Below are 13,823 nucleotides of genomic sequence, written 5' to 3'. Positions count from 1 at the left end.
CTATGAACAGTTATGAAACCAGATCACTAGGACAAACCAAAAGGCCTATTCCAACTCACCACAACCAAGCCGGCTCTAAGCTGACACTCTATCTACCCCGTATCATCTGGAAAACAACAGAACCTAACATAATTCTTCCTCACTAAGATAGCATTTGAAGATGTATGTGAATGTACACGCAAGGATCAAATGTATTTTTCATCCACAGCATTTCATATAAATGTACATGGATATAAGATCAGTTTATGCAAAGTTCTTGTAAGATGGAGGAAACGAAGGTAACTTCGGCAGCTTCAATTATGAAAATAATCTGCAGCAGTATAGTATGGAAAAGTACAGCTTCTCACGTGTCTCTAACATACACTAATACTTAACTCTAAATCAATTACAACCTTACTTCCCCAAAACTGCTCCTCAAACCTCACAATTGGGAGAAATTTACCAACTTCCAGTCCTTCCCCAAGAGATTCATCTAACCATTATCTTACCCTTCCTGCTATGGTCCCGCCCCCCACCCCAGAAATAAGAAAACACTACCAGCCCTAGGCCGACCCCACCGGGTGTTGCAAGTAGGGAATCGAACCAATTCCCTATCCTCGGGGAATGTGCTGTTCACCGACTCCCTGGACTCTGTGGTCCTCCCACCCCCACGTGTCAGCTACCCTCCCCCACAGCCCCACACCTCACCCTTTAGGCCAGGGAAAGAAAGAGGGCAGCGGGAGCCTGGCCCCTACGATAAATCAACCCACAGGAATCTGTCCCGCCGCAAGTGCCCTCCCACCTTCGGCCCCTACCCTTTCCAGTCCCTTCCTCCCCCCTTCCTTTAAATCAGGCCCTTGCCTCAGAAACCTCCTCTTCCTCGTCGTCGTCGTCCTCTTCTTCCTCGCTGTTGTTGCTGCTGGTGCCGCCGCCGCCTCCACCACCACCGCCTCCACCGCCGCCGCTGTTGTCGCTGTCGCTGCTGCTTTCGCTGCTGCTGGGGGGTCGGCAAGTCCGGTTTCGCTTGGCCTTGTGGTGGTGGTGGTGGTGCTGCTGCTGCTGCTGCTGTTGCTGCTGCTGGTGCTGGTGCTGGTGGTGGGGCTGCTGCTGCTGCTGCTGCTGCTGCGGCTGCTGCTGCTGCTGCGGCTTCTTCTTCAGGAGCAGGTCGCAGACTCGCACCATCCCACGAGGAGACGAGGCCGAGAGAGACCCGCTGCCGCCGCCAACGCCGCCGCCGACCTCCTCCTCCGCCGCCGCCGCCGCCGCCGCCGCGGGGGGGGCTGCCACTGCCGCCGCCGCCGGGGGGCTCCCTTCTCCTTCAGCCGCCGCCGCCGCCACCGGAACCGTCGCCTTCTCCATCCCCAGGGAAAGAGGGAGGGCGCGGACAGGGAGGGGCGTGGGGGCTACGGTCTGCCGCGACTTCGGCCGCACTGGGGCCGACACAGCGCTCGGTGCCGCCTCCGCCACCACCTCCTCGGTCACCTCTACTGCCGCCGCCGCCGCTCCGCCAGCTCTCACCTCGTCTCGCGATACCAAGGGCGGGGAGCCTGGCGATGGGAGGGAGGGAGGGGAGAGAGTGAGGGAGCAAAGGCGCGGGGGGGGGGGGGGGGGGGTGGCGTACAGGAAGACCCGGGTGTCGGGAGACTCAGGAGGGGAGACTTCCAAGAAGCAAGAGAAGTGTGCCCAGGGCGACTTCCGATGGGGGAACAGCGGGGTTGGAGGAGGGCCGCGGTGACTGCCGTAGCGCCCGCGAGTGCTCCGATTTCTTCTCTTGCCTCGCTATTTTGCCCCACTCACAGCCCTTCAGTCGTCCCTTCTTCCTTCCCCGCTTGAGACTAGAACGCAGCCGCAGGCGGAAGTACACGTGACGCCATCAGCCGTCGCCTGAACGGTGGCGCGCGGGGGGACGAAAGTGAGATTTCAAAGGGCAGTGCTGACTCCCGCGGGCAGACAGTGCCTGGATTGCCGGGACCCGGCCGGGTGGAAGCCAATGCGGAAGCACGGCCCGACACTCTTGAGTGGAAGGCCGGGACCGCCAGATCCGGGAGGTGGGGCCTCGTTTTGCACTGTTGTTTGTAGTTTCATTCCTGGCCTTTTTTATTTCCTCTCATTGCCAAATCGTGAGTTACCTAGCTCTAAATCTTGAGAGATAACCTGTTATAAGGGAAAGAGCTCTCTTTGCCTAGTTTGTCTTGGGTCAGACTTCCTGAACCTGAGTTTACGCTTGTGTAAAATGAAGTTTTGATCACTACAGTGCTCAAGTTTCCGAAAGGAAGAAAACAAGATCTGTGCTAGATTTTGCATACCTGAATGACCCCAGTTTAGTTCTTCCACCCCTCATCGACTCAGCTTTTACCTCGGAAATGTGCATCATAAACAATCAACCTTGTCTATGAAGGAATATTGTGATGGGGGTTTAGCGTTTATTGTTGATATCTAAAGAACTTCCGGGACTTTTGAAATACGTGTAGATTATTATCGTTTCTGATACAATATGAGCACAGTGGCATAAGGAAAATGAAGCAAAAATTAAAAGCAGATGGATTAACACATGATAAAAAGTATATCTCAGCTGACATAGTTGCCATCTTAAGACTACTAAGTTTAGCTGCATGTGCCTTAATTTTTTTAGCTTTTTTTTTTTTTTTTTTAGTGTTGGCATGCCAAAGGAAATGGGGGCAGTTGCAAGTACTATGGCAGAATTGGCAATGACTAAATCAATCCATTCAAACAAAAATTCATCATGTGTCTACTGTGTGCATAGTTTAGGAAATCAAAGCCTCTGCTTCTAGCGTCTTTACAGTGTAATAAGTGCTATAGTTAATTTACACAAGGTACTGACTGTCTGCCTGTTCCTAGCCTACAGTGGTTGCTGAGTTCCTGTGCAGAACAGTAGGCTACATTGTGTATCTTAACACTACAGACTTAAATTCTATAATCTCAGCTGGATTTCTCCTTCCTACTTTGTATATTTTCAGCACGTTTTTCTCCCATCCCACTGGAATGCTTTCTGAAGTCTAAATTCTGGCAACATTTCACTATATGACTTTACTTCAAACTTTACAAGAAAATGGTGTTAGGTACAAATTTCTTCAATTTTCCAAATGCTGGAAAATTAGATCCTTCTTTGCTTTTTTCCAGTATCAGAGGAATAAGGCACTCTCCATTCTTATACAAGATGAATTATTTATTCGTATTCTAATTCCATTTCATTCCATTCCATTTTCTTCCACTTACTATCTTTTCTGTCTTTAATTGTTCATATTTCTGCTTCTTCTCTATTTCCTTTAGTCAAGCTTTAAAAAGTATTCTATTTCATTGTCTTTGTTATAGGATTTTTATTCATTAACCCTCTACAGTCTAAAATGCTTATTAACACTATCAAAATAATCTCTTTAAAGTAATCCCATTATCTAGAATAAAATGAATTATTACTGTTTTATATAGTAGTGAAAATATCTTGCTGGAACTAATAGGATAAAGTCAAATCTATTAGAATAGAGTGACTTTCTGTCATTGATATCTAGCATTTTTTTCTTTAAGAACCTTGTAACAGAGATTTGGCCAGCCGTTCATGAGACATATTTCTTCTTCTTGGACATACAGCTAGACTAAATTTTCTAGTTGCCCTTGCAGTTAGTTGACTTTTTGTCAGTAAAATATGAATGGACATGATATGCTTAAATATGCTTATTTCCAGGCTTAGCGAAGTCCTCCCATTTTCCCTTCATCTTTCTCCAGGGACATGAAGCTAAGTGAGTAAGGGTAACTGTGGAAATTAGATGTTGAAGATAACAGAGTCAGAAAAGAAAAGGAACTTGAGTGTTTAAATCACTGCTTGGAAGATAGCCACCTCCAAATTAGAAAACACTTGTTTTTGGACTTCTTATAAGAGAGAAAATTGAGATTTGAGAATTTATATGTTGCAAGAAGTAGAATGACCATAACTAATCAAGAAATTGGATTGGTACCAGAAATGGGGGACTGCTAAGACAGTAACCTAAAATATGTTGTATTGGCTTAGTGATGTACAGCAGATTTGAAGAAACTGATATCAGAGGCTGGAAGAAGGAGACGCATGCTTTTCAGTGACAAAATAATTGGTAAAACTGTTACCTGTCATAATTGAAAAGCATATCACCCGTCTAGTGAGACTGTAGTCCAGAGGAAATAGTTCAAAAGAATAAAAGTAATATATATATATATTTTTTTATTTTTTTATTTTTACAGAGGCAGAGATAGACAGGGACAGACAGACAGGAACAGAGAGAGATGAGAAGCATCAATCATCAGTTTCTCGTTGCGCGTTGCGACTTCTTAGTTGTTCATTGATTGCTTTCTCACATGTGCCTTGACCGCGGGCCTTCAGCAGACCGAGTAACCCCCTGCTGGAGCCAGCGACCTTGGGTCCAAGCTGGTGAGCTCTTTGCTCAAGCCATATGAGCCCGCGCTCAAGCTGGCCACCTCGGGGTCTCGAACCTGGGTCCTTCCGCATCCCAGTCCGACGCTCTATCCACTGCGCCACCACCTGGTCAGGCAAAAAGTAATATATTTTTAATTTCACATTTTACTTTCAGAAAGATTTTACTAAAAGAAAGAAGCCATGGAAATAATTACAGAAATTAATGCACAGAAATATTTGGAAGGATTGGAAAAGATTATTTTTTCTAGACCTTGAAGGTTAAAAAAAATGAAAAAAATCTTGAGTACAGTTTCTTTAAGATCTAGTTTTGGAACAAATATCAAATGAAGGCTTTGGCCTTCCCATACAAGGCCATTATTTCAGCTGAGATGACATTGTAGAGAAACTGACATGGGGGCAAGGAAGCAATTAATTCAGGCTTGACAATTATGTAGGAAAGAACTTTGGGAGTACAGTGGTGCCTTGTCTATCGCGGGGGTTATGTTTCAGAACCCCCCACAATAGATGAATTCCCACGAAGTAGCAACCTTATTTATTATTTATGTATGTTTTAAGGCTTTATAAACCCTCCCCACTCTTATAAACCTTTCCCACATTGTTATTAACCTTTCCAACACTTACTCTGCTTATTTTACAGCAATAATAATTAAAATAATAAAATATAAAAATATCTATATACCGCAAAATCCTGCGATACAGCAAAAATTCTGTGATACGAAATGAGACATATACAATTTAAAAATCCGCAATACAGTGAGACCGCGAAAAGTGAATTGCGATATGGCGAGGGACAACTGTAGTTACTGGAAGCAGATTGATCATAAGACTAAATTATATTACTAATCAAATCATGAACCTGGTTCAGATATTGTTCAGGTGTTGAAACAGTAAGGCAACTATTCAATCTCAAACTTGTATAAGTAAGATATAAGGCCTAAATGCCTTATAGCTTCCTAATATCTACATAGCATATGGCCATAGAGAATGATGGAAAAAGAACATTTCAGAGGCTGATATTAAGTCCATACAGAAGACAGGACAAGGAAGTTCCTACCAAAGACTAGATTGGGGTCTCATCAAAACTTCCTCCACTCTTGAGGCCGATAAATCATAAAATGCCTGTGCAGTATTTCATTATTGCCATGCGTCTGTATTGCCTCCTGTCACATTTTTCTCTTTTCTACATGAGAATATATTGTAGTTACCTGTCCCTGATCTCTATACATGTTTCCTGGGACATGGGTGATATGAGAGAGAACTTGTCTTTTTAGTTCATGGGTTGCATCTGGACCTAATGAATTACTTTAAAAATCGAGACTTTAAGCCTGACTCAGTGACTGGGTAGAACTTTAGGTTGCCTCCATTGAGGTAGGATGAGTTCTATATGTATGAATAGAGGTAAAATAAATAGTTATCATAATAGTGGACTCCTGCAGAGACCAGATTCTTTTCCTTGGCACACAGATTATATTTCCCAGCCTCTTTTCCAATAAGGCTAACTAGTTAGATGAGCCAATTAGGTTCTAACTAACTAGGAATATGAGTAGAAGTGATGTTCTCCTATTGCAGCTCTGGTCCATAAAAATATCACAGGAAAAGTCCTCCAAGATCTCCCATTCCCTACCAACTAGAGGAAGATGAACACATTTGTATTGAAAGCCATGTGTCGAAGATGGTGAAACCACAATGTGGAAGAACTCTGGTTTTCTGAATCATAGCTGCCTGCCTATTAGGAATACTTGTGTTAGAGTTCATATGTATTCTTTTGTGTTAAGTCACTGAGATGAGAGTTTATTCTGATACAGGCTTACTCTTCTGTCCCCAGGTGCAACCGTCCATTATCTGGTCCTAACTCCCATACCACAAGGTGGGCCTATGAATCAGGCCAGCCGAAGTACACTATTCCTCAATTATAATGATTGGTTTGGGAATAGGCAGGTTAATTAAAGCCAACTAGAGACAGTCTCATCATTTCGGCTAGCACTGTTGAGGAAAAGTATCTCACTCTGGAATTAAGCAAAAACGTTAACTGTGGCTTTAGCCAGCATGTGGAATGAACCTGCCTGAGAGTGAAATCATTAGTAATAAGTGGAGGCAATCTCAATGGTATTGTAGGAGGTGAAAAGAGCCCGTGAATTAAGACACAGGTTTTCTGGCTGTTTCCTCAAGAATGAAACCCTAAGAGGTAAGGAATTGATGCATCCATAAAGACTTCAAAATTCGAAAAACAGGGAGCTATGGCTTGTGCTCAGCATCCCACCTAGAAATTTGCTTAATGCAGAAACTACAATCAAGTAGGAATGGCAGTATCATACATTTAAGCAGAGAGGACAGGCAGCAGTGATAACCACACCTGTGTCTTAGTTGACTACAGTGGACCGAAAAGAAAAGGAATTCCTTAAAAGGCATGTAAATATGGTTCACAGTTAACAGCCCGATTACCTTCCGGGCTTTGCTGCAGTACAAAATGATGGAAACTCCTGGCGGAGGCTGTGGTGGGAATCCATGGATTGGAAGAGGATTCTGTTGAGAGGACACTAACATCCTTAAGTTCTGAAGTAAGAGTAGAGAGAAAACAGTTGCACTTTGAAAATGGATTGCAAGTTGTAGCAACAGTGGACTTTTCAGCAACAAATTCAGATAGCATGCAGACCAGATGCCCCTTCACCAATGCAGAACTTATCATTAACAACCAGATCAAATCTTAGATGAAAAGAGCCTAATAATACCTTAAACTTTAAATTCCCAGAACTTCACCTGACCTACGGTGGCTCAGTGGATAAAGTGTCCACCTGGAACAGTGAGGTCGCTGGTTTGAAACCATGGGCTTGCCTGGTCAAGGCACATATGGGAGTTGATACTACCTGCTCCCCGCCCTCTCTAAAATGAATAAAAATAAATAAATTCCCTGAACTTGAATGCAAAATTGATGTGAAATTCAAAACAGACTGTTAAACTGGAAGAGAGTAAGACATCTCAAAATAGCAAGGTTTGGGTTTTTATTCCTGATAAGTACATAAAATTGTACCAGTGTCAACAAAGGAGACAACCTGAAATGTAGAACTGGTGAATCTAAGTGGGACACGGTAATAAGAATTCCTGGGCCCTGGCTAAAAGATTTAACAATACTTACTATGTTGTACCAAGCAAGCAACCTGTTGAATTTTAGGTCTTGGACAAGGACTATATTAAGATTGAAATTTTAGGAAATTTGGCAGAAAACATTAGAATTTTGGAGTGTGTCCATTAGTTAGGTCCTACAAGAAAGAGATTCACTTTATAGTTAAGCTAGTTAACTGAATGCAAAAGAAAGATGTATTTCTCACACCCCTTTTCTGCATGTACTCGGTAAGACTTGGGGTTGAGAAGCCTATAGCTTACTGATTTGGAAAATCCATATTCTCTCTCCCAAGCTAAAGTTAGTGCAAAAATGGTAGGGAGTTGGAAACACAGTAAAATATGCCACTCAAACACTGAAAAAATGTTCAATCCTGATCACCTCATTTATCTCTTGGTCTATATATCCTGTCTGACAAAGGTGGTCAAATTAGTCGTATTGTGAGAAGGCAGTCACTGATATGGAACACAAGGGCAAGGGAACAAAGCTAAAAGCTTGCTGTATTTCCCCTAAACTAATTTTCAGTTTATAATTTTGGCTATAAAGGTCAAAATAGAAATTCTTAGTTAAGTAAGTTGGCTGGCAGATAGACCCTGCATTCCAACCTTGAAACACATTGTTAACGGATAGAAAACATTCACACACCATCTCTGTTTTTGGTTTCTAAACCACAGAGTTACCGAAAAGTAAAGTGACCAGCAGGCAACTAAAATTGCAAGAGAATTGTGTTGACAGAAACATGAAGCTTTGCAAACAAAGGCCTATGATTGCTTAATTCCAGCACCCATTATGTGTGGGCAAGAGGTAAGGGAGTGCCTTTCAGAGAGCAAACTCAAGACCGCTACATTAACTGACCGAAGACCTCATCTATTAGCTAATTAGGGTGCTCTTACTCCTGTTAAGTATATGCCACTATTTAAAATTACCTTTATTATGCTATACCATGAAGACCTATGCCCAGACCTCACCAAAAGAAATACACTATTATCCAGAATTCTTGATTTTCAAACAAGATGCAATAATTGGATGAGACTTATGTAGGTCTCCCATTAGGGAGTAGGATTGTCCATGGGATAATTACATTGTCTTATTTTTAAGTAAGGGCATTTTTGAAATTAGATGTACTGAAAGAAGCACAAATATAGATGCTGGGTAGGCAAAGGGTGGAATGTAGTTGACACTTTTTGCATGCCCATCCTTTCAAGAAATGCCTTTTCTCTACATCATAAAACTACCAATTATGTGACTCTTCCCTCACCCTAAAGATTGGCATATAAACCAAGCCAATCTTTCCAGCATCATCTATGAAAATTTTATTGAGGCTGCTATTGACTATCTTTGACACAACATGGAGTAAGCCTCTTAGCAAGAACAGAACACAGGCATGAGCGATAGTCAAGTCCAGATTATATCATTTGAAATCCAGGATCATAGACTCCCCCTTGTTCTCCATTAATTAATTGGCCAGTGAGTTCTGCCTTTTCTTCCACCTCCCTCTGCCACCCTCGTTTAAGCAATTTTAAGGTAGATTTTATTAATTTGCAGCACAAATTGCACTAACGAATATTGTTCCCATAGGTGCCAGAGTCCTTAGACTTATGTAAGATTAGAGAATCTTACAGAACAAAGATCAGGGCAGTTGTTATAGCTGTCCTACCAGCACCACTGTGGAGACATTCCTTGATTGCCATTTTTAGAGAAAGTAACTTTATTAAGGAAGATAGTGATTTGTGATTATTTCCTAATTGCTAAAATCATTAGTTTTTTCTCAGCCTCTACTTTACCTGAACCTTGTGGAATATGACAATTGTTGCAGTTTCTAAGGATATCCCAATAAACTAATTCCCCTCTTCTTGCGTAGGTTCTAACCAAGTTGGGAAATAAAGTGAAAGGTAGAAATGGGGGCTAAATATCACTTTATTACTGATAAAACTGAGTTGGTTGACGTTGCTTAGTGTGAAAATGAAATAGACCTGCCAACTGATTCCCAGAATTAGGCAGATTTATACCTCAGATTCCTAGCAGCACTTGACAAGGATAGCATGGGGGATCCAATGAGAATTCAGTCTCTGGAAAGTCTTGTTCTTGGAGGCTGGAGGACAAAGCTAAATCAGATATTCTAAACAAATTTACTAATAAAGATCACACACAATTTCCTGAAGTGTACTAGTTGAGATCCTTTCATAGAAAGCAAATAACAGAAAACAAGATGCTTTCTCTACTAGCATCATGGATGAAATCCTACTTGAAACCAACTCTCTTTGTTTCTGTTAAAACCTGGTTGCTTTATCTCTAATTATCCTACTTAATTTTCTTTATAGGCCTTTGTTCCTCTATCTGGCTCTTAAATGTTAAGAGTTCCCCCATTAAATTTAATTTTCTAAATAAAATTATTTTAAAAAATGTTAAGGGTTCCCCATGACTTATGCCATTGCCCTATTCCTATTATATATATTCTCCCTAAGAACTCTCATTCAGGTTCGTAATTTTAATTACCATGTTCAAGGGTAATTACTTTATAACCTGTATATCAAACCATAGAGATCCAGGATTACCAATGGGAATAACCATGTTTAAACCAATGTTTTCTTAACCTTTATCTTCACCTTAACAGATCCAAGATTATCAAATTTTGTTCTTTTTATATCCTCATATTGGATTACTTTCTTTCTTCTCACAGCCATAGCCTTAATTTGGCTTCCACCATCTTTCACCCATATTACTGCAATAGTTTTTTTTTTTTTAATAAATTTTTATTAATGTTGATGGGATGACATTAATAATTCAGGGTACATATATTCAAAGAAAGCATGTCTAGGTTATCTTGTCATTAAATTATGTTGCATACCCCTCACCCAGAGTCAGATTGTCCTCCGTCACCCTCTGTCTAGTTTTCTCTGTGCCCCTCCCCCTCCCCCTAACTCTCTCCCTCCCTCCCTCCTGCGTCCTCCCACCCCCCACCCCTGGTAACCACCACTCTCTTGTCCATGTCTCTTAGCCTCGTTTTTATGTTCCACCAATGTATGGAATCATGTAGTTCTTGTTTTTTTCTGATTTACTTATTTCACTCCATATAATGTTATCAAGATCCCACCATTTTGCTGTAAATGATCTGATGTCATCATTTCTTATGGCTGAGTAGTATTCCATAGTGTATATGTGCCACATCTTCTTTATCCAGTCTTCTATTGAAGGGTTTTTTGGTTGTTTCCATGTCTTGGCCAGTTACTGCAATAGTTTTAATCTCTCTTCCTCTGATTCTACTCTACTCCATTGTATGCTCCATATTGTCACATAACTTCTCTACCTTGTAAAAACAATACACATTCATTGTAAAACATTAAGAAAACACAGAAAAACATACACGGGGACCTATACTTCCAACTAGAGATAGCCACTGAGGACATTTTAATGCAAGCATTTTCAGGGTTTTTTGTGTATTTTAATTAAAATGAGAATTGCATAAAACAACTCCTACATAGGGATTTGTGAGTTTCTAAATTTGTTACTTTCACATTGAACATCAAGAAAACATTTACAGAGTTCAGATTTAGAGCAACCAAGTACATTTAATGCAGACATTTTCAGGTTTTCTGTGTATTTTAAACAACATGAGAATTGCATAAAACAACTAAATAGGGATTTGTGAGTTTCTAAATTTGTTGCTTTCACATTGAACATCAAGAAAACATTTACAGAGTTCAGATTTAGAGCAACCAAATAAATTAACAACTAGCAATATTAAAACTTAGAATAATTTCTGACTTGTTTCTTTCTCAGGTCAACATAGTCCATTAAAAAGTTAGGGAGTGGTCTGGTAATACCTGAAAGAGTCTACAGATTCCCAAGGCACTCTTTTATTCATTTATTTATTGATTAGCCCAAAATTATTTATTAAATATCTACTGTGTGACATACACTAGGGCACTGAGTATAGCTCATACAAAAATGTAATATTTACAAATGCATTTTGTGCATGGAATGGTATAATAGGCCCTTAACATACAAGGGATCCTCCCAGTGACCTTAAGTCCTCAAATATGCAAATATTTTATATAATATAACCCAGAAAATAGAGTAATTTATAACTAATCTTTGATAATTTTACACATAATAATTTTTTTAGGTGAGGGGAGGAGAGATAGTGAGACAGACTCCCACATGCATCCCTACCAGGATCTACCTGACAACACCAGTGTTGGCCAATGCTCAAGAATCAAGCTATTTTTAGCACCTAAGGCTGACTCACTTGGACCAACCAAGCTATCCTCAGCACCCTGGGCCACACTCAAACCAATTGAGTCACTGGCTGTGGGAGGGGAAGAAGGAGAGAAGAGGGAGGAGGAGAGAAGCAGATGTTTGCTTCTCCTGTGTGCCTGACCAGGAATTGAACTCAGAATATCTGTATACCAGGCCAATGCTCTCTCCACTGAGCCACCAGCCAGGGCCATGATGAGTTTTTAAATGCACAGTTTCTGGTCTGGCCTGTAAGAAGCTTAGAAGTTGCCACTCTATCCTCGCAACAAATAAACTGAAAAGAATTCTTCATAGATTTATTAGAGAAGTGAGGTCACAGAACAACCCGCAAACTCAAAATTGGATACATAGACAAATGGACACAGAGGATTGAAGTTGCTAGAGCAGAATCTTCTATGAGAGGATTCTGGAGCAGAAAAACCTGAACTGTAATAATTAAAAAAATAAAAAAAGCTACAGGCTTAGGATAAGTCTGAAAGGTCAAAACAAATGACAAAGAGATCCAATCAATGGGGTGCCCTATGCTTTAGTGTGTTTTTACTTCGAAGAACCCTACCAGGTCCTCACAGTGAATGTTGAAGGAAAATTCCATTTTCATATTTCTGGCAGGAAGAGGGGAAAAGTAACTATTATGAAATATGCCAGAGCATTATGTTCTTAACAAGAACATATGCCCTGAAAAGATATTGTTTTGCCAAAGTGTAATTTGCTGGTGTTTTATCAGAGTATATCCTACTGAGGTAAGGGAAATACCCAATTCTAGCTTTCTCTAGCCAACCTATTCTTCCTAAGAGGGTCTAGGGGAGGGAAGGGAAGAGACTAAGAAGGCTTACTGAAATTCAGTTAAGGGCATAGGCTTACAAGAGACTGAGACCTAGTCATAAAACAATAGAACACTTCCTCTCTCCGGTATTTTACCGTTATATTACTAAAGACTTATTTACTAGTTGCTTTTACCAGAGTCCTCAGAGGAATCACTATCTATGGCAGCTATAGCCTTAAAAATGTATATTCTTCTTAAATAATAAGACTTGAAAGTCAGAATTACTCCTTGATCTATGGACTGCAGAATGAATATTGTGTTAACAGGCATGAAAACAGTATCAATTATATTGTACATCTCCATCAGAGCCCTTGGGTGACCAGGTGTATTGTCAATGAGCAGTAATAGTTTAAAAGAAATCTAGTTTTTCTGAGCAGTAGGTCTCAACAGTGGGCTTTAAAAATTAAGTAAACCATGTTGTAAATAGATGTGCTGTCATCCAGGCTCAGTTGTCCATTGACAGAGCACAGGCAGAGTAGATTTCACTTAATTCTTAAGGATCCTAGGATTTTTAGAACAGAACATGAGTGTCCAAAGTCATCAGCTACATTAGCACCTAACAAGGGAGTCAGCCTTTGAATCTTTGAAGCCAGGAATTGGATTCTTTCTAGTGATGAAAGTCCTAGGTGACATTTTCTTTCTATATAAGGCTGTTTCATCTACATTGAAAATCTGTGTTTAGAGAAGCTATCCTTCATCAACTATATTTAGCTAGATCTTCCAGATAACTTGCTGCAGCTTCTTCATTAGTACTTATTGTTTCACCTTGTACTTCAATGTTATGAAGACAACTTCTTTCCTTAAACCACATAGACCATCCTGTGCTAGCTTCAAACTTTTTCTCTGTTGCTCCCTTACCTCTCTCAGCCTTCATAGAATTGAAGAGAGTTGAGGCCTTGCTCTGGATTAGGCTATGGCTTAAAATAATGTCATGGCTGATTTGATCTAGGCTATCAAATGAATCCTTGTTGGCAATAAGGCTGTTTTCTTTATCATTCATGATTTCACTGCAGTGACACTTTTTAATTTCCTAAAAAACATTTTCTTTGCATTCACAACTTGGCTAACTGTTTGGCACACGGTTCTAGCTTTCAGCCTGTCTAAGCTTTTAACATACCTTCCTCACTAAGCTTTTAATTATTTCTAGTTTTTGATTTAGAGGAGAAATGTGGGACTCTTCTTTTCAGTTGAACATTTAGAGGCCATTGTAGGGTTATTAATTG

At 40.7% G+C, this 13,823-nt stretch overlaps 1 protein-coding gene across 4 annotated transcripts in view; it reads right to left on the bottom strand.

Annotated features, from left to right (window-relative positions):
* ANKRD17 (ankyrin repeat domain 17) overlaps positions 1-1,474 on the bottom strand; it is a 181,541-nt gene extending 180,067 nt beyond the window's left edge. For all 4 annotated transcript variants that reach the window (XM_066232624.1, XM_066232625.1, XM_066232627.1 and 1 more), the window contains exon 1: positions 841-1,474. In XM_066232624.1, coding sequence (XP_066088721.1) covers positions 841-1,338 — 498 coding nt within the window. In that variant the 5' untranslated portion in view covers positions 1,339-1,474. The remainder of the gene's footprint in view (positions 1-840) is intronic.
* Positions 1,475-13,823: the final 12,349 nt, after the last annotated feature.

The sequence above is a fragment of the Saccopteryx bilineata genome, chromosome 5 (genome assembly GCF_036850765.1).
Source record: "Saccopteryx bilineata isolate mSacBil1 chromosome 5, mSacBil1_pri_phased_curated, whole genome shotgun sequence".
NCBI lineage: Eukaryota > Metazoa > Chordata > Mammalia > Chiroptera > Emballonuridae > Saccopteryx > Saccopteryx bilineata.
The sequence above is the reverse complement of the archived record's forward strand: the minus strand, read 5'-3'. Positions and strand labels throughout refer to the sequence as shown.